The sequence below is a fragment of the Homarus americanus genome, unplaced genomic scaffold (genome assembly GCF_018991925.1).
Source record: "Homarus americanus isolate GMGI-L3 unplaced genomic scaffold, GMGI_Hamer_2.0 scaffold26676, whole genome shotgun sequence".
NCBI lineage: Eukaryota > Metazoa > Arthropoda > Malacostraca > Decapoda > Nephropidae > Homarus > Homarus americanus.
In genome coordinates, this window is record NW_024713867.1 from 8,794 (window position 1) to 34,592 (window position 25,799).

At 45.5% G+C, this 25,799-nt stretch overlaps 1 protein-coding gene across 1 annotated transcript; it reads left to right on the plus strand.

The window, feature by feature from the left end:
* The first annotated feature begins 22,786 nt into the window (after nt 1-22,786).
* On the plus strand, nt 22,787-23,724 carry LOC121874899 (cuticle protein 19.8-like). The gene is made up of 3 exons (XM_042379241.1): nt 22,787-22,847; nt 23,168-23,254; nt 23,424-23,724. The coding sequence occupies exons 1-3, from the start codon at nt 22,836-22,838 to the stop codon at nt 23,673-23,675; spliced, it is 351 nt and encodes a 116-aa protein (XP_042235175.1). The 5' UTR covers nt 22,787-22,835; the 3' UTR covers nt 23,676-23,724.
* Nucleotides 23,725-25,799: the final 2,075 nt, after the last annotated feature.

Below are 25,799 nucleotides of genomic sequence, written 5' to 3' on the forward strand. Positions count from 1 at the left end.
TATAATTTTTAACCATATAACAAAAAGAGTAGAGTCGCAAAGTTCAACTTGACAGAGTGCCAACCAAGATAAAATACATACACTCATTTCGTGCGACATTGTAATAAATTGTTGTCATTTTTTTAACAAAAAGCAGAAATCAATATTATAGTAATACCTTGGATCGGAATAAAACTAAAATTCGTCTGTAGTGTAGTATTCACAGGCTATCACAGAGTTCGATACTGCTCAATCATACACCAGTAGTACAGGTGATGCTTTATATGCTATTCCTATGATGATAATTTCGTTAATATTATCGTATTGAATGTTATCATATACAGTGCTGGATTTAGACCTGTGGAGGCCCTTGGGCAGCCTCTTTGTGGAGGCTCCCCTCATTATAACTACCCAAGAGGGTGGGGTGGCGAGTGAAGCGAGCCTAAACATCTGGGAGTTTCGGGGGGCTCTGTAAGCCCCCCGGGAAAATTTTGAAATTTGAACACTTCTTTGGAGAATTTTGAAGCCTTATGCAGTTATGTTGAGGTAATTAGAACATTGAGAAATTTTTAATTAACTGTATATTTATTGAGAGTGTACAAATTCCCAACACACACACACACACAAAAGTGAGACATGACTGGAGACATTCATGTGGTTTCAAGCCGACCAGCCCTGATATAGCTACTACCGCACATGTGGAGGCCCCCAGATTGTGGAGGCCCCTGGGCAGCTGCCCACTTTGCCCACTCCTGAATCCAGCCCTGATCATATGTATTATACCAGTCAGGAATTTTGGAATAGTGACTTACGCTTATATAAATAGTTAGTGAATGAACTGGAAACACCTGTGGTTATACACGAAGTAGAAAGACTAGGCCCTTTACTCCACCACAGTTAATAAATTCACCACTGCCACACTATCAAAACTCTGAAAACTACTCATGCATGCTATCTATAATTATATAGGAGTACTGTAATCCATGGACTGATTCGATGGCATACCCTGGTAGAAGCAAATAACAAGGGGATTAATTATTTATCATATTCGCCACTTATCAGCCTACCCGGTTTCTAATTGAGCGATTTATGCAGTAGAGACCAAAATTTCTTATTACAATACTCTTCAACAGTCTTTTGAGCATTAAGAGGTAAATTATCCCTTTATCAGCACCAGTATGGTTGAAGGAGCTTTTACCTACATATCTCCCATATCTAGTAACTATAAGTGAAGCCTGACTAGATCATGTTTTATTAGCCTGTGAGACGAACACCCAATTTTGGCTCATCGTTACTATTTTCACCATCTGAGGGCACCAGGTTGTAAATGTGATAGAATATTTTTTTTTATTAAATTTTAGCAGCGCCATCAGCTCTATATATACTGCGAGGTTACTGACCGAGTTCACTCCTGACAAAAATAAAATAAAAATAAATATTACTTCTCTGTCTCAGCGTTGTGCCAGGTTCCTCATATCGTCTTTAGTGGACCGGCCACAACTAAAAAATTTACTTTGAACGGCGTTTTTTGTTAATAGGTGGCACACATGCTAAACCAATGTACCGTTACAGTAGTACCCGTGGGTGAGGAATAAAATACAGGTGGATGTCACTCCCGCTTTTGGCTTTGGAAGTAATTTTCGAGTTTAAATTATGCAAAACAATATTTTCAAATTTTATCTAAAAAAATGTTCTGAGCCAATTGGTTTGACAAATGTTTCATTTTACCATACTTAGTGATAAACAAATATGATGACACGCTTTTTCCAGCCAAATTCTAACTCAAGGTCAAATTCAGGGTAAAAAAAAATGTGATTTTTTTTTATTTTAAATGGCGCAAAAAAAAAACATTGAGCAAGTCTGTTTGTCAAAACAATTTCTTTTAACATGGTTAGTGCCTAATAAGTTTGATGGCATGAATTAAGTGCTAACAACCAAAACACAAAGCAATAAATATAGCCCCATAACTGTACAGCTTACACACTCGTAACTTCTACAAGTTCACGTTTCTTGATGAACAGCATCTAAATGCTGAACTGTACAGTCACTTAAGAACAGAGTTATTAGTTCCTTACAGCACATTCCAGCTTCTATCGATTTCAGACCGGAAGAAAGACATGGATCTACTGTCCAGTTGGGTTGTGGGGTATGGGATGTTGGTGTTCACACTCAGGATGGAGTGGAGAAAGGAAATTCACAATGTGCTCAGTTGTGTTCTGACTCACTCAGTTGTGTTCTGACCTCACTAGGGGAAAGGTCACGGCAGGGTTAGCTCCAGAGGGATAATTATCAGATATGGCCAGTGATATGTGCGGTCTTGGGTATGAGAGTTTGTTGACCAAACTGGAATGGTCCACTGAAGAATTGGCGAGGGCCAAGTTAGAAATTGAGAGGGCCACGTTGGAGAACCTGAAATTAAGGAAAGAGCTGGCGAAGTTAAAAGGAGAGGCTGGACGAGTAAAGCCAGTGTCTGACGAAAAATCAAACGAGTGGAAAGTCGTGAGTAGTGGGAGGACCAAGCTGGTGGTCAAGAAGCACTCGAAGGATACGACAACAACGACAACAACAGCTAAGTGTACCAACCCGTTCAGTCCCTTGATAGACGAATTGGACGTTAGTACAGTCAGGGGCAGGGATGACAAGGAAGGTATAAAAACTTTAATTGTTGGTGACTCACAGGTAAGGTACATGGACAGGGCCTTTTGTGGTAAAAACAAAAATAGGATGAGGGTGTGTTTGCCAGGAGCTGGGGTGGGGGATATAGTTGACAGGATGGACAATATCTTGTCTGGTAATGGGAACAAACCCATTATCTGCCTCAGTGCAGGAGGCAATGATATTGGCCGGTGTAGGAGCGAGGAACTTCTTGATAAGTTCAAGGCAGCCATAGATCGTATTAGGACTAAGGGAGGGATCCCTATCATATGCGGTGTCCTGCCTAGAAGGAGAGTTGGCAGTGAATGGTTGTCAAGGGCAGTTGGTGTTAACGACCGTCTTGACAGATATTGCAAGTCAATATCAGTCCCATTCATTGACAACTGGGACAACTTCTATGGCAGAAGGGACCTTTATGCTAGGGATGGGGTGCACCTGTCTAGGGATGGAGTAGCAACCCTGGCTGGGGCTCTAGAGGGGGCAGTTCAAAAGATATCGAAGTCTTTAAACTGCTAAGAGAACATAGGAGCACGGGGGTGGAGGAGACTGCAGTGGGAGCGGGTAAACAAGGCGAAAGATTACAGGGAAATAGTGTTAGGAATGATGACAAAACTAAATTAGACAGGGAGTTTAAAACTAAACGCGGTAAGGGAAAGACTCAGAACACGACTAACTTAAATGTATACTACGCGAACAGTAGAAGTATGAGAAACAAAATGGATGATATTAAGGCCTTGGTATGTACCGAAGAAATCGATATAATTGCATTCACTGAAACATGGATCAACCTAGACACACGTGAATTACCAGTCGAATACCAAATTGCGGGTTACAAACTGTTCCATACCGATAGGCAGACCAGAAAAGGAGGCGGAGTAGCAATCTATGTTAGGGATAATCTGAAGTGTGAAATAAATAAGGAAATAAAAACTGAGAGGAATACAGAAACAATTTGGATAGAATTAAGCGACGGTCGGGAAGAATTAATCACAGGGGTAATATATAGACCCCCCAATCTTGATAGCGTCAATGAGCGACTTATCTGGGATGAAATGCCCAGGGCTTCCATACACAACAAAGTCTGTATAGTAGGCAACTTTAACCTTGGCCAAATAGATTGGACTGTCCTCACGGGTAACTCAGAATCAGAGGATTTTCTCGAGACGATCCAGGACTGTTTCCTAAGTCAACATATAACCGAACCCACACGGGGTAATAATATACTGGATTTAGTTCTGACGAACAGAGAAAACCTCATTAGCAATGTCGAGGTAGGGAACGAACTTGCAAACAGCGATCACAAAGAAATTCGATTCCAGTTAGATTTTCAGGGCAGACGTAAGGAAAATTCCACTAAAGTACCAGATTTCAGAAGGGCAAACTTTGACAGTTTAAAGAGGCAGCTGAGAGAGGGGGTGTCGCGCTTGGCCGTGAACCTGACAGATGACACCGACCTGATAACGAGATCTGAGATTGCCGAGTTCCACGATAATTTAAATAGTGAGTTACTTAATGCACAAAGGCAGAACATACCATACAAAAAACTCAGATCAGACAACAATGACCCTAAATGGATAAATAATTATTTAAAGAACATCATTGGCCAAAGGAAGGCTATAGGTAGAAGGATAAATCGTGGCGAAATTCACCTCCGGGACTATTATAGGGTATTGGCGAGTAGAGTTAAAACCGAGATAAGGAAAGCAAAGAGGAATAATGAGGTAAGGATAGCAAGGGAGGCGAAGACAAACCCCAAAGGATTCTACCAAATGTATCAAACTAAAACACGAGAAAAGATTGGACCAATACGGTCAGACTCCGGCGAGCTCACTGATAACGACGGAGAAATGAGCAATAATTTGAATAAATATTTTTCAACAGTTTTCACCACCGAAAATCTAAACATGATACCCGAGGCACCGACTCTATTCAGAGATAGTGAAGAAAACAAATTAAGTGAGATAGTAGTGACTAGTAACGATGTTAGTAAGCAAATAGACAAACTATAGCCTAATAAGTCACCTGGTCCCGATGAGATATTTGCCAGAGTATTAAAGGAATATAAGGAAGAGCTTAGTATGCCCTTAGCAAAGTTGTTTAACATGTCCTTAAAAACAGGTGTAGTACCAGAATCCTGGAGGATAGCAAATGTAATACCGATTTTCAAGAAGGGGGATAGATCACTATCCTCTAACTACCGCCCAATCAGTCTAACATCAATAGTAGGCAAATTACTGGAAGCAATCATTTCAAACTCTATTCGAAATCACCTGGAGAAGCACCGATTGATCAATGATTCCCAGCATGGCTTCACAAGCGGACGTTCTTGCCTAACTAATCTATTAACATTCTTTTCATCAGTTTTCGAATCGGTGGACGAGGGGCACAATTATGATGTGGTATATCTCGACTTTAGCAAAGCCTTCGACAGAGTCCCCACGAAAGACTAATTAGAAAGGTAGAAGCTCATGGCATCAAAGGTGACATCCTTAAATGGATTAGGGCGTGGTTACAGGACAGGAAACAGCGAGTGAGCATTAACGGCACTAAGTCCCATTGAACAACGTCTGAAGTGGAGTTCCCCAAGGCTCAGTACTTGGACCATTTTGTTATTATATACATAAACGACATAGATATCGGCATAGACAGCAACATAAGTAAATTTGCTGATGACACTAAAATAGGACGTGTTATTAAATCTGACAGAGGACTCCGCAAAACTACAGGAAGATCTAAACAAATTTTTCGAATGGTCTGAAAAATGGCAGATGAAATTCAATGTGACAAATGTAAAGTACTCAGTATAGGAGATGTAAACAGGGAAACCAGATACCAGATGAACAACGATGCCATAGAAATCCGACTGCGAGAGATTTAGGAGTAATGATAAGTAGGAACCTTAAGCCAAGTAAACAATGTGTTTTGCTCGTAACAAGGCTAATAAAGTACTTGGGTTCATACAAAGGAGTGTTAGTTACAAGACTAGCGAGGTCATCCTAAAACTGTATCTTGCTCTTGTGAGACCACACCTGGATTACACAGTTCAGTTCTGGTCACCGTATTACAGAATGGATATAGAATCCTTGGAAAGAATTCAGAGGAGAATGACAAGACTAATCCCGGGCATTAGGAACCTTGAGTATAGAGACAGGTTAAAGCATCTTAATTTGCACTCCCTCGAGAGACGTAGAGCGAGGGGCGACCTGATAGAGGTGTATAAGTGGAAGACAGGGCTAAACAAAGGGGACATTACAAAGGTACTCAAATTATCCAACCAGGAGCGAACTCGTAACAATGGTTTTAAATTAGACAAATTTAGATTTAGGCGTGAAATAGGTAAACACTGGTTTGGAAACAGAGTAGTGGATGAATGGAACAAGTTACCAAATATCATCATTAACTCGAATACGCTGAATTGCTTCAAACATAGGTTGGATGCTCATATGAGCAATAGGGGTTGGGTGTAAACGGGACTGCCCAGTATGGGCCAATAGGCCCGCTGCAGTTTCCTCCATTCTTATGTTCTTATGTTCTTATGTACATGTTGTATTGGATGTACAATGCAGCTTGGTGCTGGGAAGGCAGCATGGTTACAAGCGTGATGTAAAGAGAGCTGGTTGGTGAGGGTGCTCAGTGGAGGACAGCTTGTGGGTCACCATGCTCGCCGGCGGGAGCGAGGACCGCCAGGCAGGCGGAGGAGGAGGAGGTGTTGCTGGCTGGTTGGTGTAGGTAGAAAGAGAGAGATCACCACGAAGTCAGGTCTTAAATAGCAGGGGTTGGCGTGGCTTATGATGGTTACAAGTGTTCCCTGAAGAATGCAGTGATGGGTAGGGAAACACCGGGTAACACTGAAGTCCGTTTATTAAGGGATAGGAGAAATACAAGTGGTGACTAGCGTGTGCCATGCACGGCTCACACAGTCAGACTGAGACTGCCTTGCCATATGGCAGCCTCGGGGCAATGTTGCCACATAACACGTGCAGTGTTGCCACGTAATTACATATATATAAATGCTACTCGGCACAGTAGCTTATTTACAAGGTTGCTACTCGGCACAGTAGCTTAGATACATAACCTACATCTCCCTCCCCCCCTCACGCTCATAGTCTTTGTCTTGAGCGGACTTCTTAGTCCTAAGTCGCTCCGAGCGTCGAGGTGCACTGTGGGGCGGATCCTCGTGAGGTGTAGGTGACTCGTCCTCGGTCAGGGGGCCAGCAGCAGGGGGTGGGACTGGCCGGAGGAAGCGGCGGTTCCTCCACCAGACACGGCCGCTCGGCATCCTGACCTTGTAGTCCCGCGACCGGCCGACGCCCATCACTATGCCGACCTTGTCCCAACGTGTCGTCGTCGGGTCCTGGATGCGGACAAGGGCACCAATCTCCAGTGGCTGAAGAGGGCGGGCACGGTCGTCATACCGAGCCTTGGCGTCCTGGGCACGTGAAGCGGCGCGGCGGTCGCAGCTCTCGGCTCTGGTCTGCCACTCCTTCGCAAAGGCCTTGGCGTGTGCAGGAACGCAAGAGCGGAGAGGGTGACCTTACAGGATCTGGGCAGGGGAGCGTCCTGTGTGGGTGGGAGTATTACGTAACTCCAGGAGTCCTTTGTCAAACACCTCACAGTCTATGTCGCCTGAAGGGGCCACCTTGAGGATGAGGTGCTTGACTGTCTTGACCGCAGCCTCAGCATGGCCGTTTTACTGTGGGTAGTGGGGTGTTGACACGATGTGGCGGACTCCCCAACGCTCCAGGAATCCTGTGAAGTCCCGGCTGGTGAACTGTGGCCCACCGTCCGTCCGCAGACGCACGGGGACGCCCAGGTCACGAAAGAGGTGCCGGAAGTGGCGAATGGTGGCCGCGGACGTCGTGTCCGAGCCACAGATTACCACCACAAGCCAGCCAGAGAGTCGGTCGGCGACAACTAGGAAATGCTTCCCAGCTGTGCTGAAGAAATCAGCCGACACGGACTCGAAGGGCCTGGTGGGTTCGTCGTCGCACAAGAGGGGCTCCTGCTGTTGACTGGGCTGCATGATCTGGCATGGCTCACAGGCACGGACCGTATTGACGATATCCGCGTCAATGCCGGGCCAGTACACAGCCTGCCTTGCGCGGCGCTTGGTGGCCTCTGCTCCACGATGGCTGTCGTGTAAGCGGGCCAGAACGCGACGACGGATAGCTGCAGGGACGACCACACGGGCACCGTACAGGACGAGGTCCCCATCTGCGTAGAGGTCCTCACGTATCTTCCAATACGGGCGTAGGGCGTTGTGGAGGTCAAAACGGTCGCGAGGGAACCCAGTCCTCACACTCTCCAAGAGCTGAGTGTAGGAGGGGTCGTCGCGTGCCGCGGTCCGTAGTTCCTCAAGGGCCAGATCGCTGTCAGGTGGCGACACTGAGGCCTGGGTGCTGGCGAGGGACTGTACGGCCTGCAAGGTGACGATGTTGGTGACGGAGAAACCGGCCTTGGTGCTGAGCATCTCGTCTTCAGGTGTAGGGCGGCTGACTGGGGAGCGGGAGAGGGCATCCGGGATGCACAACTCCTTACCTGCGCGCCAAGCCGCGGTGAAGACGAATGCCAGAATCTTCTCCTTCAGGCGCTGGAGGCGGGGATTCTCGATGGCGTCCAGCGAATAGTGATTAAGAATGGGGACGAAGGGCCTGTGGTCTGTGATGAGGTCGAAGTGCTGTAGGCCAATCAAGTAAAATTTGCACTTCGATAAGGCCCATACCACTGCCAGCAGCTCCAGCTCAATGGTAGCGTAGCGAGACTCAGCATCGGTGAGGAAGCGAGAGCCACACTGTACGAGCCGGTACTTTCCTCCACCGTGATCCTGGAGAAGGGCGTAACCAACCCCGTACAGGCGCGAGGCGTCTGCCTGGAGGACGGTGGGGAGCGCTGGGTCGAAAGTAGCAAGGATAGGTGGACTTGACAGTGCCTCCTTCACCTTATGAAAGGCGAGGTCGTGGTCAGGGGTCCACGTGAACGTCCTCTTGGGGCTCAGTAGGGGGCGGAGAGGCCCGGCAGCGGCGGAGACGTCAGGAGAAAATTCTGCCAGCTGGTTCACCAGGCCCATGAAAGACCTAAGATCCGTAAGGTTGGCAGGTTTTGCAAAGTCCGCTATGGCGCGAACTTTCTCCGGGTCCGCAGCAATGCCATCCCTTGAGAGTCGGTAGCCGCAGAAGGACACTGCAGGTGCGGCCAAGACGAACTTCTCGGCATTCAGAGTGATGCCGTGCGTCCTACACCTGGTCAGTACCTCGTCGATGCGGCGAAGGTGCGTCAGGTAGTCCTCATCGTAGAGGAGGACGTCATCCACTACCTTCACGCAGTTGGTCACGCCTTGAAGTGCCATGTCACCACGGAGACAGAAGGCGTCCCCCGTAGCGGCGAATTCCATAGGGCCACGGCAGTAGCGGAAGCGTCCGTAAGGCGTGATGAAAGCGGTCAGTGGCTGATCCTCCTTCTTCAGTGGGATCTGCCAGTAACCACAGAGGGCGTCCATCGTCGAGAAGTGCCGTACCTTCGGATCCACACTCCGTACAGCTGCAAAAGGTGTGGGTGAAGGGTGGGCGGGACGGGACACCTGGCTGTTAAGCTTAGACAAGTTGGTGGTAATCCGCACTCCACCGTTAGTCTTAGCCACAGCGACTAGAGGGTGGCACCAAGGGGATGGGTCGTCACCAACGGGTACGATGACACCCTGGGCCACCATGGAATCCAGTTCCTTCTTGACTGAATCCCTGAAGGCGAGAGGAATCAACCGGGGAGTGTGTATGGCAAACGGCTGTGCATCTTCCCGCAGGTGTATCCTCATAGGCGGACCCGCCATAGCCTTCAGTGGCGCGGTCCGTAGGGCCTCCTTCGTCACCAGCACATCCGAGTACTCCTTCAGGAAGTAGGCCCTTGCGGCTGAAGGAGACGTCTCGCTGTGAAGAGGAAGCAGCCGTGACTTGGGTGGAGGCAGGGCGGGAGTGGACGCGGGTTCTGGGCCGCTCTGTGCGGCAGCGCCAGGCGCGTCGCTTGTTGATTCACGCACCCTGTTGGCGGTTTACCGAGCAGCTGGGATCTGCTCGGGAAAGTCTCTGGGCACCACGCCTAACTCCTTGCAGTGCTCCCACGACAACAAGGGTGTAGCGAGAGTAGGCTGCACGTCGATCCATCCATAACACGACCTGTCGCCGTAGGTGATCTCTGCTTGAAAGGAGCCCACAGCGTCTGGCATCTGGGAGCCGTCCGCATTGTAGTACTGCAGCTGCGGCGGTGGTCCCAGGCCGCGTTTGGTGAGGCCCAGTTTCTGGAGGTGCTTCAACCCAATCACCGTAGTATCAGCGCTGGTGTCCGGTATCACCTCGATGTGACCCGACACATCACCGTGTGTGACGGCGACGCGGATGGTGGGGGAAGGGGTAGCCCTGGGGCGTGTGGTCGACTCCACCCTCCTGATGTGACTCCGCTGCTGCTTGGGGCTGCGTGGGCCATCTGGAGGGGGCTGCGTGTGAACCACCCCGAGGGAAGTGCGCTGCTTTCCTCCTCGTCTCGGGCTTTTGGGCTTGGGTTGGCGGCAGCACTTGTCGTAGTGTCCATAGCGACCACAGGCCTGACACTTGCGGCCTCGTGCAGGGCACCTGTCTGTGTTAGACCAGTGGCCCTTACGGTCACATCCACGACACAGTGCGTCGGCGGCCGGGCAAGTCTTGGGGCTGTGCTGCTTTCCACAGCTGCCACAGGAAGCACTAGGCGGAGGCGTGGAAGAACGTGTGGCAGCCTTCGCGTTGTTGGCCGCCTTCTTACCCTTCTTGTACTGAGAGATTGCTCTCACAGCAGGAGGGGCCCGTAAGGCAGAGGTGGCGGACTTGGTGGCCTCGTATGACCGACATTCAGTCACTACCACCTGGAGTGTGGAGGAAGCATCCAGGGGAATGAGTCGCTGCACCAACTCTTCGTGCCTGACACCTGTCAAGATCCCGTGCTTGATCCAGGCTTCCTCACATTCCCGGCTGTGCGCCTTGCAGACGTCGATCTCCTCTGACAAACTCTTCAAGCGTACAAAAAAGTCGTCAAAGGATTCGTTCTCCGCCTGCTTGCAGCTGGTGAAGGCGCGGCGACGCAAAGCCTCGTTATTCCGACCTTTAACGTGCTCCTGTAAAAGGTCGAGCACATCCGTCACTGAAGATGTAGAATCGGGAGGCACTTGCAACGTGTGCTCCAAAACTCTCTGGGTCTCCAGCGACAAACACATCCGCAGTTGGATGAGCTGTTTGATTGGAGGCATGCTGTCAAGGTCCACCGTCGTGGAGTAATCTGTCCAACGCCGCCTCCACTCACGAAAAAGCTGAAACGTGACGTCTGGTGAGAGGGCGGGTGGGGGTTGAACAGATGCCTTGGGAGCTGTTTGTTTGGAGGCAAGAGTACCTGGAGGACGCTGGTGTGGTGGAGGAGGGAGGATATTGGCGCCTTCATGCGCGCTACCTGCGAGTGAGGGAGGGTGGGTTAGCGCCAGGGTCGCCAATAGTGCCTCAAAACGCAACTTGTCCTCCTCTCTTCGTGTCTCCTCCCTCTGAAGTTCCATCTCTCTACGTCGCTCGTCCCGGTCGTCCATCCACCTCAGAATTGTGGCAATGTCCATCACTGGAGGTGGAGGATGAGAGTCTGCGTCCGGTGGAGGAGAAGGTGGTGGGGAGTCGTGTCTCCCATCTTGACGTTGTCCCTTCTTACCGCCCATCTTTGTGTGTGCGTGGACTGCACTGTTTAGTATATAAAGTGGCGCCTCAACAGCTCGAACCACATATATATGACATAAACAGCGCAGAAATAGAGCAGAGTCCACTGTTCTGTCCGTGAGTGAGTGCGTGCGTGCGTGTGTGTGTGTGTGTGTGTGTCTGAGACAGCAGATGCACTTCGTGGTGGCCTTGATGCCGGTGGCTAGAGACGCGGCGGGAGTGAGACCGTCAGTGTCTCCCGGGATTTCACACGAGAAGGGTGTACGCCTGCGTGCTCCGTGGGTACCACAAAAAAAGGCCAATGCTTAACTCTCAGCTCTAGACACACACTAATACACTGACACTAACACTGCCACCGTCACTAAAACGTACTGTGACGGCCCAACACTACACGTCGCGGCGAAACACAGCACAACACAACACACTATGAGTCGACGCACATCACCGGCAGACATAACTGTCTCGGCATTGTTTACACACTTGCAAGTCCACAGATCTCAGTCACTGCGCCATGATGGTTACAAGTGTTCCCTGAAGAATGCAGTGATGGGTAGGGAAACACCGGGTAACGATGGAGTCCGTTTATTAAGGGATAGGAGAAATACAAGTGGTGACTAGCGTGTGCCATGCACGGCTCACACAGTCAGACTGAGGCTGCCTTGCCATATGGCAGCCTCGGGGCAATGTTGCCACATAACACGTGCAGTGTTGCCACGTAATTATAAATATAAATGCTACTCGGCACAGTAGCTTATTTACAAGGTTGCTACTCGGCACAGTAGCTTATTTACAAGGTTGCTACTCGGCACAGTAGCTAAGATACATAACCTACAGCTTAGTAGCTGACTCCCGCTCCGTGGGCGGCGCTGGTTGACCTAGACCACGAGGCATACACAGGGGAATTCGTGGGGTCGGCTACGCAGAGACAAACAGCGTTTGTAGGGGAGAAATCCACTACACTCCTCCATCCTGTGTGAGTGCGAATCTCCGGGGGTCACCATTTGTGGGGTATGGGATTGTTTGGTGTTCACACTCAGGATGGGATGCAGAAAGGAAATTCACAATGTGCTCTCTATATACATGTTGTATTGGATGTACAATGCAGCTTGGTGCTGGGAAGGCAGCATGGTTGCAAGCGTGATGTAGAGAGAGCTGGTTGGTGAGGATGCTCAGAGGAGGACAGCTTGTGGGTCGCCATGCTCGCCGGCGGGAGGGAGGACCGCCAGGCAGCGGCAGAGGAGGAGGTGTTGCTGGCTGGTTGGTGTAGGTAGGAAGAGAGAGATCACCACGAGGTCAGGTCTTAAATAGCGGGGGTTGGCGTGGCTTAGTAGTTGACCCCTGCTCCGTGGTGTATGGCGGTGCTGGTTGACCTAGACCACGAGGCAAACACAGGGGAATTCGTGGGGTCGGCTATGCAGCGACAAACAGCGTTTGTAGGGGAGAAATCCACTACAGGGTTACAGCAACCACTGTTGTCTCAACCACAAGCTGTCGTACACTTCATCCTTTTTCTGAAGTAGATGCACCTAGCTGTCTTTCACAGTTACTCTCACATGCACGATGCCACATCTCGTACCCGAGTCCTCACACTCCCAGGCTGTGGTATTGTATATAATCACCTCTAAAAGTCCGTTTCATCGGCTATCATAATAACTGCTGGATCGAACCCTGTGAGTCCTCTGGTTCAGTTTTGATTTTCAACCCATAGATGGCGCTCATTTCAGCACGCGTTAAACAACACGGCGCATACTGTACAGTATAGTATACAGTAGTTGCCAAGAGTGTCCCAACAGGCGGAGCTGATCTACGACTTGACTTTATACACACTAATAACTAAGTGAGAGCTATATTAAATTATAATATATATATAATTGTACAGGGGTACCTAGTGACAGCACTAGGATCCCGCTTCCTCTATCAAGGAATAAGCAATTGAAATTGAAAAATTGAAATATATATATATTATTATGAGGCCAATACTGTACAAAAATTTGGTTACTAATACTCCCTTATGGTAAATGTATAGATAAACATTGCCACGGGAAGGGCAGTGGGCCGTATAAGTGATCCTCCATCATATCATTGGGCCTCTAGAACAGATACAGACAAAGATATCTAATGCTACATGTGTGGAGAAACGAATGAGTGAAAATCAGTCTGTTACAGCACTGGGACCAGGTTTGGCCGGTTCGCTCAAGTCTTGAATCTGCCTCGTTTTGCAGCTTCGGATTTATGAAAATGTCAACAGAGGCTTCTTACAAGACGTATAATACTCAGTTCTGTCTTTGCGTTAGTGCTGGAAAGGAAGCACACTAAGGCTAATAGACATACAAATAGCTGGTGAAGAGGTCTGCAAAGTATCGTAAAGTGTTGGTCAGTGTAGTAAAGTGTTTATAAGTGTATGAAGTATTTGCAAGCGTCAGAAAGTGTTTTTAAGTGTAACAAAGTGGTCTAAAGTTTCAAAAAGTGATTTTCAGTACCCTGAAATTTTTATAAGTATTGTGAAGTGATCACATGTATCTCAACGTGTCGTAAGTAACGTAAAGTGTTTATAAATGTTGGAAAGTGTTTGCGTTATGAACAGTGGTATAAAGTGTCGTAAAGTGGCAAAAGGTGTTAGAATGCCATAAAGTGTAACATTATGTCACAATGATAATTATAATAGTTTTTCTTAGGTATTTTTTCCTATTATAGACGAATATGACCTTTATTTACGTGGGGATGGATATTTATGGGGCTATGACCAGCACTATAAACGGCAATGGTTACCCTAAAGTGGGCAGGGGTTTGAAGATGAGGGAAAAGGTGGCTTAAAACACACACAGACATCAATCCAACTTTCCTCTACCTTACCTCACTCTGAAAAGTGGTTCTCCTATTATGAACTTTATTGATACGATGGGAAATGATATAGTGGAGCGACTTGTAGCAGGAAATGATGCAGAATTACGTTTTCCGCAGTTGTTTAACGCCGAACTTCCGTTATATTTGGATGCCATAATTACACTAATTTCAGCAAAAGTCAAAGTAATTCTCGAAGAAAACAATCTGTATGCGTAAGTCTCACAAGGCTTCAGCTGTACTATGATTGGTCTTATAGGAATTCGTGGTATAATGTTGTCTAGCACTTAGGATGGATGGAAACTCTAAGATGGTTTTCTTGTATAATATAAGTTATATGATAGACAGTCTGGTGCTGGAGGTGCCGTGTGGTGAGGAGCTGCTCAGTAGAGACGTTCGGTGAGTAGCGTGTTGAAGGAGGTAGATGTGCAGGAGCCTCGTTAAAGAAGATGTTGCCTGTTGCTGGCCTCCTGGTTGAATGAATGCTGGAGGACGTGGAGCTTGCTGGAGGAGGTGTTGCGTGTTCAGAAAGATGGACCAGAATGAATCTCAATGGAGAGACAGAGCTTATATACCCAGCAGCCGTGAGTCACCTCTGAGTCATGTTGGGAAAACCCGAGAAAGTTGCCGGTCTTTGGTTCGTTGCTAGGGAAGGTGGTAACATCTGGTGACGCCGCTCGTTTGGTTGATAGGATACGGTAGCATCGGAATGCGGATACGCAGTTGTAGGGGAGAAGTCCACTACAATACTCCCCCTTCCCTCCAGGTGGTGTAGGAGACTTGTTGTCTGTAGAGTTGCTTAGCACATGTGAGGCAGACCGGGCGGTGCATGCCTCATGTGAGACAACGGCGATGGCGTGAATGAGCCTGGTCGCTGAAATACAACTGTCTAGATACACACTATCTGTGGGAGAAGGGAGAAAAAGGGTGTGTGGAGGCGATGAATGTTGTGCTTCCCTCACGACAGGTACAGGGTCGTCAGATGCGCCTGCTGGGGTGTGTGTGGGCCTGGGTCAGGAGCAGAGGCTGCGTCAGCAGAAACGGATAAGGGCTCGTGACAGCAGCTGGGTCCACGACAGCAGCAGGGTGCAGGACATTAGCAGGGAGTACCTGAGGGAGAAAAGAGGGTGTGTGGAGGCGATGAATGTTGTGTGCTTCCCTCACGGCAGGTACTGAGTCGTCAGATGCGCCTGCTGGGGTGTGTGGGCCTGGGTCAGGAGCAGGGGCTGCGTCAGCAGAAGCAGATTAGGGCTCGTGACAGCAGCTGGGTCCACGACAGCAGCAGGGTGCAGGACATTAGCAGGGAGTACCTGAGGGAGAAAAGAGGGGTGTGTGGGTCCGCACTCAGGAACAGAGGCCGCGTCAGGGGTTACTGCTGGGCCGGGGTCGGCGTCTGAGGCAGGACGGGTGTGCTGGGGTCGGTAGGATGTGGTGCTTGGGGCAGGAAGAGGAGCTGGTGTCTGCTTAGAGTAACAGAGCTGCTTCTGTGTGGATAAGCCAGTCTTCTATGCTGCTTGAAGACTGGGAGCGTGATCAGTGTCTCCTCCATCCTGTGTGAGTGCTAATCTCCGGGAGTCACCATTTGTAGGAATTCGTGGTATAATGTTGTCTAGCACTCAGAATGGATGGAAACTCTAAGGTGGTTTTCTTGTATAATATAAGTTATATGATAGACAGTCTGGTGCTGGAGGTGCCGTGTGGTGAGGAGCTGCTCAGTGGAGACGTTCGGTGAGTAGCGTGTTGAAGGAGGTAGATGTGCAGGAGCTTCGTTAGAGAAGATGTTGCCTGTTGCTGGCCTCCTGGTTGAATGAAAGCTGGACAGCATGGACCTTGCTGGAGTAGGTGTTGCTTGTTCAAGAAGAGAGACCAGAATGAGAAAGCTGGTTGGTGAGGAAGCTCAAAGAAGGACAGCTGGTGGGTCGCCATGCTCGCTGGCGGGAGCGAGGACCACCAGCCAGGCGGAGGAGAGGCGAGGGCCGCCAGGCAGCGGCGGAGGAGGAGGTGTTGCGTGTTGTAGAAGAGAGGCTAGAATGAATCTCAATGGAGAGACAGAGCAAATTTACCCAGCAGCCGTGAGTCCTCTATGAGTCATGTTGGGAAAACCCGAGAAAGTCGCCGGGCTTTGGTTCGTTGCTAGGGAAGGTGGTAACATCTGGTGAAACCGCTCGTTTGGTTGCTAGGATACGGTAGCATCGGAATGCGGATACGCAGTTCTAGGGGAGAAGTCCACTACAGTCTCATCTGTTCATGCAAAGCTCACGTGAAACAAATATACATATAAAAGTCCATGAAGTTGTGATTTGCGAACTTTAAATCTGTCGTTATTGTTGTGTCTTGGTCATATTCACATCACGTTCACTAAACATAAAAATTTTTGGTTGTGTACGAAACCAAGTTTTACTATTACATCCAGACATAAATCCCAAGTGACAGAGGTGAAGAAGGTTCAGTGGAAGGATAACACGTGGATAGAATACAGTGGTAGGAGTAGAAATAAGTGCGTTGGCTTAACACACCGTTCCTGATGTTAAATTTTGTTATATATTCTGTTCTTTGATTTCACTGTCACATTATCTACGTTGACTAATCAGAGCACAGTTCCAGTATCTTGGGAGATTTACGCATGCGCAAAAATTTAGTCTATCAGTAAGTGTTCCTACGAGTTTATGGTTTCCTCCTCACCTGAACACCGAAAACAAGAACACCATCACTGACGAAACACATAAACAACATAAATAAACCCACCTACTCCGCCATCGGTTACACAAGATAAGTTAGGATAAGTTAGGAAAGGTTAGGTTAGGTTAGGTTAGGTTAGGTTAGGTTAGGTTAGGTTAGGTTAGGTTAGGTTAGGTTAGGTTAGGTTTTCAAAGAGTTGTTTGATATTTTGTTGCTGTTGTTTTAACCCCACAATGTCCCTCATCTTCAACGCCCTGCCCACTGTAGGGTAACCATTGTCGTTGATAGTGTAAGTGGTTATACAATATCTCCAGAAATATCACTCACCCACGGAAATAAAGGTCATATTCGGTCATAACAGGACAAAATACGTGAGAAAAACCTATTTTAGTTATCAATAATATTTGTTATGGCACAAAACGAATCTTTACCATCCCTACACTTTTATAAAGTGCCTTTAAGTGTCAGTAGCTCTGGTAAAGTGTCATTAAATCTAATAAGTGTCGTATACAGTAATGTCGTAAGATGTGGTGCATAATGAAAAAGTGCTATGAAGTGTAATAAAGTGTCTTTAGGTTTCAATGAGTGTCGTAAAGTATTAAACTGTCTTAAAGTGTCAGTGGCCTAAAGTACTCTAAAGTGTCATGAAGTGTCCTAAAGTGTCGGTGTTCTAAAGTGCCGTAAGAAGCCATATAGTTTCAACGTCATAAAGTGTCATAAAGTCACAAATAGTTATAAAATATCCAAGCAAAGTAGAACAGTGTTATACGGTGTCGAAAAGTGTCGTAAGGTGCTGTGAAGTCTCTTAAAGTGTCGTAAAGTGCCATTGGTGTAAAATGTAAAGTGTCTTTGTTTTATCACAAGGTGTAATGTGTGTCATGGAGTACAGTAAGGTGTCGTCAAGTGCCATGAGGTGTCATAAGTGTCAAGACAGTGTCAGGAGGTGACCCTGTATGGCACCAGGTCTTTAGGGACCACCAGCACAAGGTAACTAGCTACTAATACAACTGTTGTGTTCTTTATATGTTAAACAAGTTCTCGTAGTCATTCATTTGGCATAAAAAAAATTTTATTATTTAAAAAATTTACAATTTACATATTTACTGCATACATATTACATATTAACATATTTGTAAGTGAAATATTTGGATGACTTTTCTTTTAAAATACACTTGATCATCCATTTATTATAATATATCCTGCCTTTAATAAAGGCTATAGTCTCCTTAACATTATAATTTTCTTTCCTACTTAACCACATACAGTAAATATAATCTGACATTAGCACGATCATTGTATTCTTATCCTTATTATCACTACAGTTAATATTAAACATTAAGAAATGTAGAAATAATTTGCTATTGACATTGCAGACTGTATTCAGGAGATTTTTAAACCATTTAATTATGTCTTTGTTATGGAAACAGAAGTAAAATACATGTACTGTATTGGATATTCTACTTCGCCACATCTTACACAACTATCATCTTGTTTTATGTTTAACATTTTTAGTCTCTGATTTGTTGGTAGAGTTTCACGAATATACCTATATGTGAAGCCTCTCTGGTGAGGATCCATATATTTACAAGTAATATTTTCCCAAATAAAAGGCCATTTAAACAGCGGATACTTTTCTTCAACTGCAGGTTTTGTCCATATCATTAACATATTGTATACATCTTTATTCTTGACATTGGGAAAGTTACTATGCCTTGCTAACCTTCTTAGAGTATTGATTGCAATACCATAATAAGGTGGAGACGAGTAGGAAACATTATCCGTAGGTTTCATTTCTAATAGATAGCTGGTCCTTATACTTGTATAATATGGAGTTAAAGATTTCCTCTTTTCATGGTCTGAAGCAATTTTTATGAAAGTTGTTCATAATATAGCAGCTGCTTTACAAAACACATTAACTACTCCAATACCACCTTGTTTGACAGGTAAATACAGAGTTTGTCTTTTAATTGGCTGGTACATACCACTCCACATGTATTTAAAAATACATAATTCAATTTTCTGTGAATTTTATTTGATGCAAATGTATGAGATAGGAACATACCTTGGACAAAACTTTTGAGTTCACGATAATTGGTTTTTGGTAACAAGGATAATTTTCTGTTTGATAAACAATTTACAGTAATGCTGATATTTTCCAAGATTTTGTTCCAATTCATATCAACAGTGTGTTCGTAATCTTCATAATATATAGTGCCTAAAATTCTGGAATATTCTGCTGATCTCATCCACAGCACAGGCCACAAATCTATCTTCTTCCACTCACCCAAGCCCATAATACTTGTTTTATCTTTGTTTAATATAGCACCTGTTGCTTCTTCAAACCTTTCTATTTCTCTGCTAACCTCAATTATGGACTGGTTTGTGACAACAAAGAACATAAGAATGGAGGAAACTGCAGCGGGTCTATTGACCCATACTGGGCAGTCCCGTTTATACCCAACCCCTATTGCTCATATAAGCATCCAACCTGTGTTTGAAGCTATCCAGCGTATTCGAGTTAATGATGATATTTGGTAACTTGTTCCATTCATCCACTACTCTGTTTCCAAACCAGTGTTTACCTATTTCATGCTGAAATCTAAATTTGTTTAATTTAAAACCGTTGTTGCGAGTTCGCTCCTGGTTGGATAGTTTGAGTACCTTTGTAATGTCCCCTTTGTTTAACCCTGACTTCCATTTATACACCTCTATCATGTCGCCCCTCACTCTACGTCTCTCAAGGGAGTGCAAATTAAGATTGTTTAACCTGTCTCTGTACTCAAGGTTCCTAATGCCCGGGATTAATCTTGTCATTCTCCTCAGGATTCTTTCCAAGGATTCTATATCCATTCTGTAATACGGTGACCAGAACTGAACTGCGTAATCCAGGTGAGGTCTCACAAGCGCTAGATTTAATTTTAAGATGACCTCGCTAGTCTTGTAACTAACACTCCTTTGTATGAACCCAAGTACTTTATTAGCCTTGTTACGAGCAAAAACACATTGTTTACTTGGCTTAAGATTCCTACTTATCATTACTCCTAAATATCTCTCGCAGTCGGATTCCACAATGGCATCGTTGTTTATCTGGTAACTGGTTTCCCTGTTTACATCTCCTATACTGAGTACTTTACATATGTCCGCATTGAATTTCATCTGCCATTTTTCCGACCATTCGAAAATTTTTTTTAGATCTTCCTGTAGTTTTGCAGGAGTCCTTTTCAGATTTAATTACACGTCCTATTTTAGTGTCATCAGCAAATTTACTTATGTTGCTGTCTATGCCAATATCTATGTCGTTTATGTATATAATAAATAATAATCGTCCAAGTATTGAGCCTTGGGGAACTCCACTAGTGACGTTGCTCCAATGCGATTTAGTGCCGTTTATGCTCACTCGCTGTTTCCTGTCCCGTAACCACGCCCTAATCCATTTAAGGATATTACCTCTGATGCCATGTGCTTCTACCTTTCTAATTAGTCTTTTGTAGGGGACTCTGTCGAACGCTTTACTAAAGTCGAGATATACCACATCATAATTTTGCCCCTCGTCCACCGATTCGAAAACTGATGAAAAGAATGTTAATAGATTAGTTAGACATGAACGCCTTCTTGTGAAGCCATGTTGGGAATCTTTGATCAACTTGTGCTTCTCCAGGTGGTTTCGAATAGAGTTTGAAATGATTGATTCTAGTAATTTGCCTACTATTGATGTTAGACTGATTGGGCGGTAGTTAGAGGATAGTGATCTATCCCCCTTCTTGAAAATCGGTATTACATTCGCTATCCTCCAGGATTCTGGTACTACACCTGTTTTTAAGGACATGTTAAACAACTTTGCTAAGGGCATACTAAGCTCTTCCTTACATTCCTTTAATACTCTGGCAAATATCTCATCGGGACCAGGTGATTTATTAGGCTTCAGTTTGTCTATTTGCTTATTAACATGGTTACTAGTCACTACTATCTCTCTTAATTTGTTTTCTTCACTTTCTCTGAATAGAGTCGGTGCCTCGGGTATCATGTTTAAATTTTCGGTGGTGAAAACTGTTGAAAAATATTTATTCAGATCATTGCTCATTTCTCCATCGTTATCAGTTAGCTCGCCGGTATCCGACTGTATTGGTCCAATCTTATCTCGTGTTTTAGATTGATACATTTGGTAGAATCCTTTGGGGTTTGTCTTCGCCTCCCTTGCTATCTTCAGTTCATTATTCCTCTTTGCTTTTCTTATCTCGGTCTTAACCCTACCGGCCAATACCTTATAATACTCCCGGAGGTAAATTTCGCCACGGTTTATCCTTCTACCTATAGCCTTCCTTTGTCCAATAATGTTCTTTAAATAATTATTTATCCATTTAGGGTCATTGTTGTCTGATCTGAGTTTTTTGTATGGTATGTTCTGCCTTTGTGCATTAAGTAACTCATTATTTAAATTGTCGTGGAACTCGACAATCTCAGATCTCGTTATCAGGTAGGTGTCATCTGTCAGGTTCACGCCCAAGCGCGACACCCCCTCTCCCAGCTGCCTCTTTAAACTATCAAAGTTTGCCCTTCTGAAATCTGGGACTTTAATGGAATTTTCCTTGTGTCTGACCTGAAAATCTAACTGAAATCTAATTTCTTTGTGATCGCTGTTTGCAAGTTCGTTCCCTACCTCGACATTGCTAATAAGGTTTTCTCTGTTCGACAAAACTAAATCGAGTATATTATTTCCCCGGGTGGGTTCGGTTATATGTTGACTTAGGAAACAGTCCTGGATCGTTTCGAGGAAATCCTCTGATACTGAGTTACCCGTAAGGTCAGTCCAATCTATTTGGCCAGGGTTAAAATCGCTTACTATACAGACTTTGTTGTGTATGGAAGCCCTGCGCATTTCATTCCAGATAAGTCGCTCGTTAACTGTATCAAGATTGGGAGGTCTATATTTTACTCCTATGATTAATTTTTCCCTACCATCGATTAATTCTATCCAAATTGTTTCTGTATTCTGCTCAACTTTTATTTCCTTATTTATTTCACACTTTAGATTATCCCTGATATACCATAGATTGCTACTCCGCCTCCTTTCCTGGTCTGCCTATCGGTATGGAACAATTTGTAACACCCGCAATTTGGTAATCGACCGGTAACTCACGTGAGTCTAGGTTGATCCATGTTTCAGTGAATGTTATTATATCGATTTTTTCAGTACATACCAAGGCCCTAATATCCATTTTGTTTCTCATACTTCTACTGTTCGCGTAGTCGACATTTAAGTTAGTCATGTTCTGAGTCCTCTCTATACCGCGTTTAGGTTTTAATTCCGTCTATTTTAGTTTTGTCATCATTCCTAACGCTATTTCCCTGTAATCTTTCACTTTGTTGACCCGCTCCCACTGCAGTCTCCTCCACCCCCGTGCCCATATGTTCCCCTAGCAGTTTATCACATAATGTTGTTGGACTAGTGCATCAATAACCTTGCTAAGCTCATAAAGACCTTCGTTGTTGAAGCACAGTAATAACTTTATAGCAACAGATATCTGAGTGTGTCACAAGGAGAAGTTCTCTCACCTTCGTTCATCCTGCCACAGTTAACAAATACATCTTGGTCACGAGCTGAGAGCGTGGCGGTGTTACTTGTGTGTATCACCTGAGTACTGAAGTGTGTCATTAACACTTATAAGGAAGAACACAAGCATGGTTTTAATATATCCTCGTCTTTATAGTAATAGTAACGTGAAGAAGAAAACTTGTGACTTCTGGATTCTGAGTAAATAATATATTATAAACGTCGTCTGCTTTCTCTTCCTCCCAGCACCAAGGTCAAGGTAAGATTGTGGGCGTGTCCCTCAACCCACCTTTCCCAACTGCTCTTCACTTGGCCACGCCCACGCAGCCACTGCCACCCCGGCAAGCATATAAGGCCCTTCATCCTTATCTACAGGCATCAAGTCAAGTAGCACCACGAAACCAAACATCACTATAATGATTGCTCAGGTGAGAACCGCCCAATATATGTATTCATTAACTAACTGTTAATAAGTATGAAATGTGACTTATAATAACAAATTTAATTAATACAACATAATTCCAAAATCTTCCCGAAGAAGTAAACACATTCGGTATATAACTTTGAGAAATATTATTAAAATATTAAACGAAGTCAAATATTATTGGAAATAAAATAACAATGTATATTTGTAAAACGCTCAACATCTTTGTATCCGCAGCTACGATTCTCACATTTGTGGACCAGTTTCTTTAGCACATTATAGAGTGACACCTGTAAGACATGTTGGTAATTTCATCTCTCACAGACCGCCGTCGTGCTGGCCCTGGTGGCCGTGGCTGTAGCTGCCCCCTCCCAGCCCTCCTACAGCTACACCCCCGCACCCGCCTACGAGGTAACTGCCTCCTTCACCACTGTCATAACCACAATTACTTTACTTAAATAATTCATAAAGGAACATGTGTCAATACCATCGACACAGTATTACATTAGCTTCGGTGAAACATACCGTAAAAAATATTCATTCTCTTACACAGTTCATTTATACCATTTCTCAATTACAGGAGCCAGCCAAGTACGACTTCAACTACGCCGTGAAGGACGACTACTCTGGCAACGACTTCGGCCACCAGGAGTCCCGTGACGGCTATGACATCCAGGGCTCCTACTACGTGCTGCTTCCCGACGGTCGTCTTCAGAAGGTGGCTTACACAGTCAACGGCGACTCCGGCTACGTGGCCGAGGTGACCTACGAGGGTGAGGCTCAGTACCCTGCAGCCCAGCCCTCCTACACCCCAGCTCCTGCCTACGGCTAAATGAAGTCTCCAATGTTATTTATAATTTTATTTGTTAAATGGTCAAATATGAACATGACACCTTTGTTTCCTTTAATTAATCTGACCTTCACACACTTCACCTAATCCCAACAACCCCTCCCTCCTCCTCGGCCACTATGTATTCTCCCTTCTTCACACTTTTCTCTCTCCTTCACCTCCTCCAGGCATCTCCTACAACTCTTCCACGCATCTTTTCCCCAAGGGGTTGAATTCTTTCCTGGGTTATTCCTAAAACAATCTTGAGACACAATATGTCTATGAGATTCCACTGTGTATCTGTCAGAGCACCTCAGTAGCTCCCTGGGGGTGTAAGAGAACACTTTCACACCTGCAAAAAATAAATGATGATGGATGTCAAGAATCACACCCATCACACTACACCTCCTTTATGTCATGAAATATAAATCCGGTCACTCTTAACACAACACCTCCGTCAACTCTTACAATGGGATACACAAATGTCCCTACTTAATGGCACCAGTTGTGGGAGGATTTTGTTGAAAGCTGTTCGATGTCCCAGGCCAGTTTATCGACCAAAGTAGTAAACAACACAGTGTTTAAACCTGTGAACAAGTAACTGATTTATTAAATAGAGGCATCACTGTGTCCGTCTGATGACGTCGCCCGTAAGAATAATTTGTTGAAAGAAAATATCATATCTTGTACCAAGGCACAGTTGCCTCCACATGAAAGTACAGTCTACCTCATGAATACGCCACACATTCTGGCGGCCTCGAAATTCCTAACCGGCAATTTCACTGGGTGCATCCCTCCCCCACCCCACCTCCAGACACACACAAACCAGGCAATAAATCGGTGTTCAGCCAAGGTGTAAAGTCAACGTTTACCCCACAACACGTTAGCATGGATAAATAAATTTATAAAAAAAAATCCTTTCCGTTTCTATCCATCCTTTTGTTTTAGTTACGACCAGTGAGCCTGACCAACATAGTGTGTAAAATATTAGAGAGTATTATATGAGATGCCATGATGGAACATCCACGTAACAACCTTGTAAAGGACTGCCAACGCGGTTTTATGCCGGGACGCTCCTGTTTAACACAATTACTCAAGATATTGGATGTTTGGATTCAAATTCTGGAACAGGGTGGTAATATTGACAATATATACCAATACTTTGCCAAGGCTTTCGACAGCGTACCCCATGAAAGGCTGAGAATTACACTGGAAGGGTACGGTATTTGGGGTTAATGTCCTAGCGTGGATCAGACTTTCTTCATGATCGGAAGCAGTGTGTGGTGATTAATGGTACGAAAACATCATGTGTACCCGTGACAAGCGGGGTACCACAGGCAGTGTATTGGGCCTGTTGTTGTTTGTTTGTCTCATAAATGACATGCCAGAAGCTATACACTCCTCCATACAAATGTTTGCTGACGATGCCAAGTTATTCAGGGAAATTAAATAACAAATAGACTGTGAAGAGCTACAGAAAGATCGCTGTGAGATTCAAGAATGGTCGAGGGAATGGCTGCCAAGATTCAATGTCACGAAGTGTAAGAGGATGCACCTAGGTCGTACCAACAGTAAGGGGGCGTATCACATGTCCCAACGGGATGAAGAAACTACATTAATTGAGACAGAATGTGAAAAGGACCTGGGTGTGTATGTTGACAATGAGCTGAAGTTCTTGGGCCATTGTGAGAAGGTAAATCAAGCAACTAAACTAGTAAGGTCTTAAACGAAGTCATTCAGATATCTAGACGGTCCGACCCTCGTAATGATATTTAAGAGGGAGGTGTTTCCCCATCTGGAGTACTGTCACCTCGTCTGGTCCCCGAGATATGCTGAAGACTGTCAGTTAGTTGAAAATGTCCGAAGGAGGGCACCTTAGTTATCCAGAAAAATTAGTGTGTCTGTAACTGCCTAGCTTATACTATAGACGGGCAAGGGGTGACCTAATTGAGGTTTATAAACATATTAGAGGGCACCACTGTACTCATTCGAATGTGCATACCTGGAGCTGGCGGACGTCCGCCCCACAAGGGGTCACAGCTCAAGATTGATGAACTCACAAGTCCAGACAACTATGACGGCAAACTTTTTCAGGGTGAGAATTGTAACGGCACGGAGTGTGAGCTC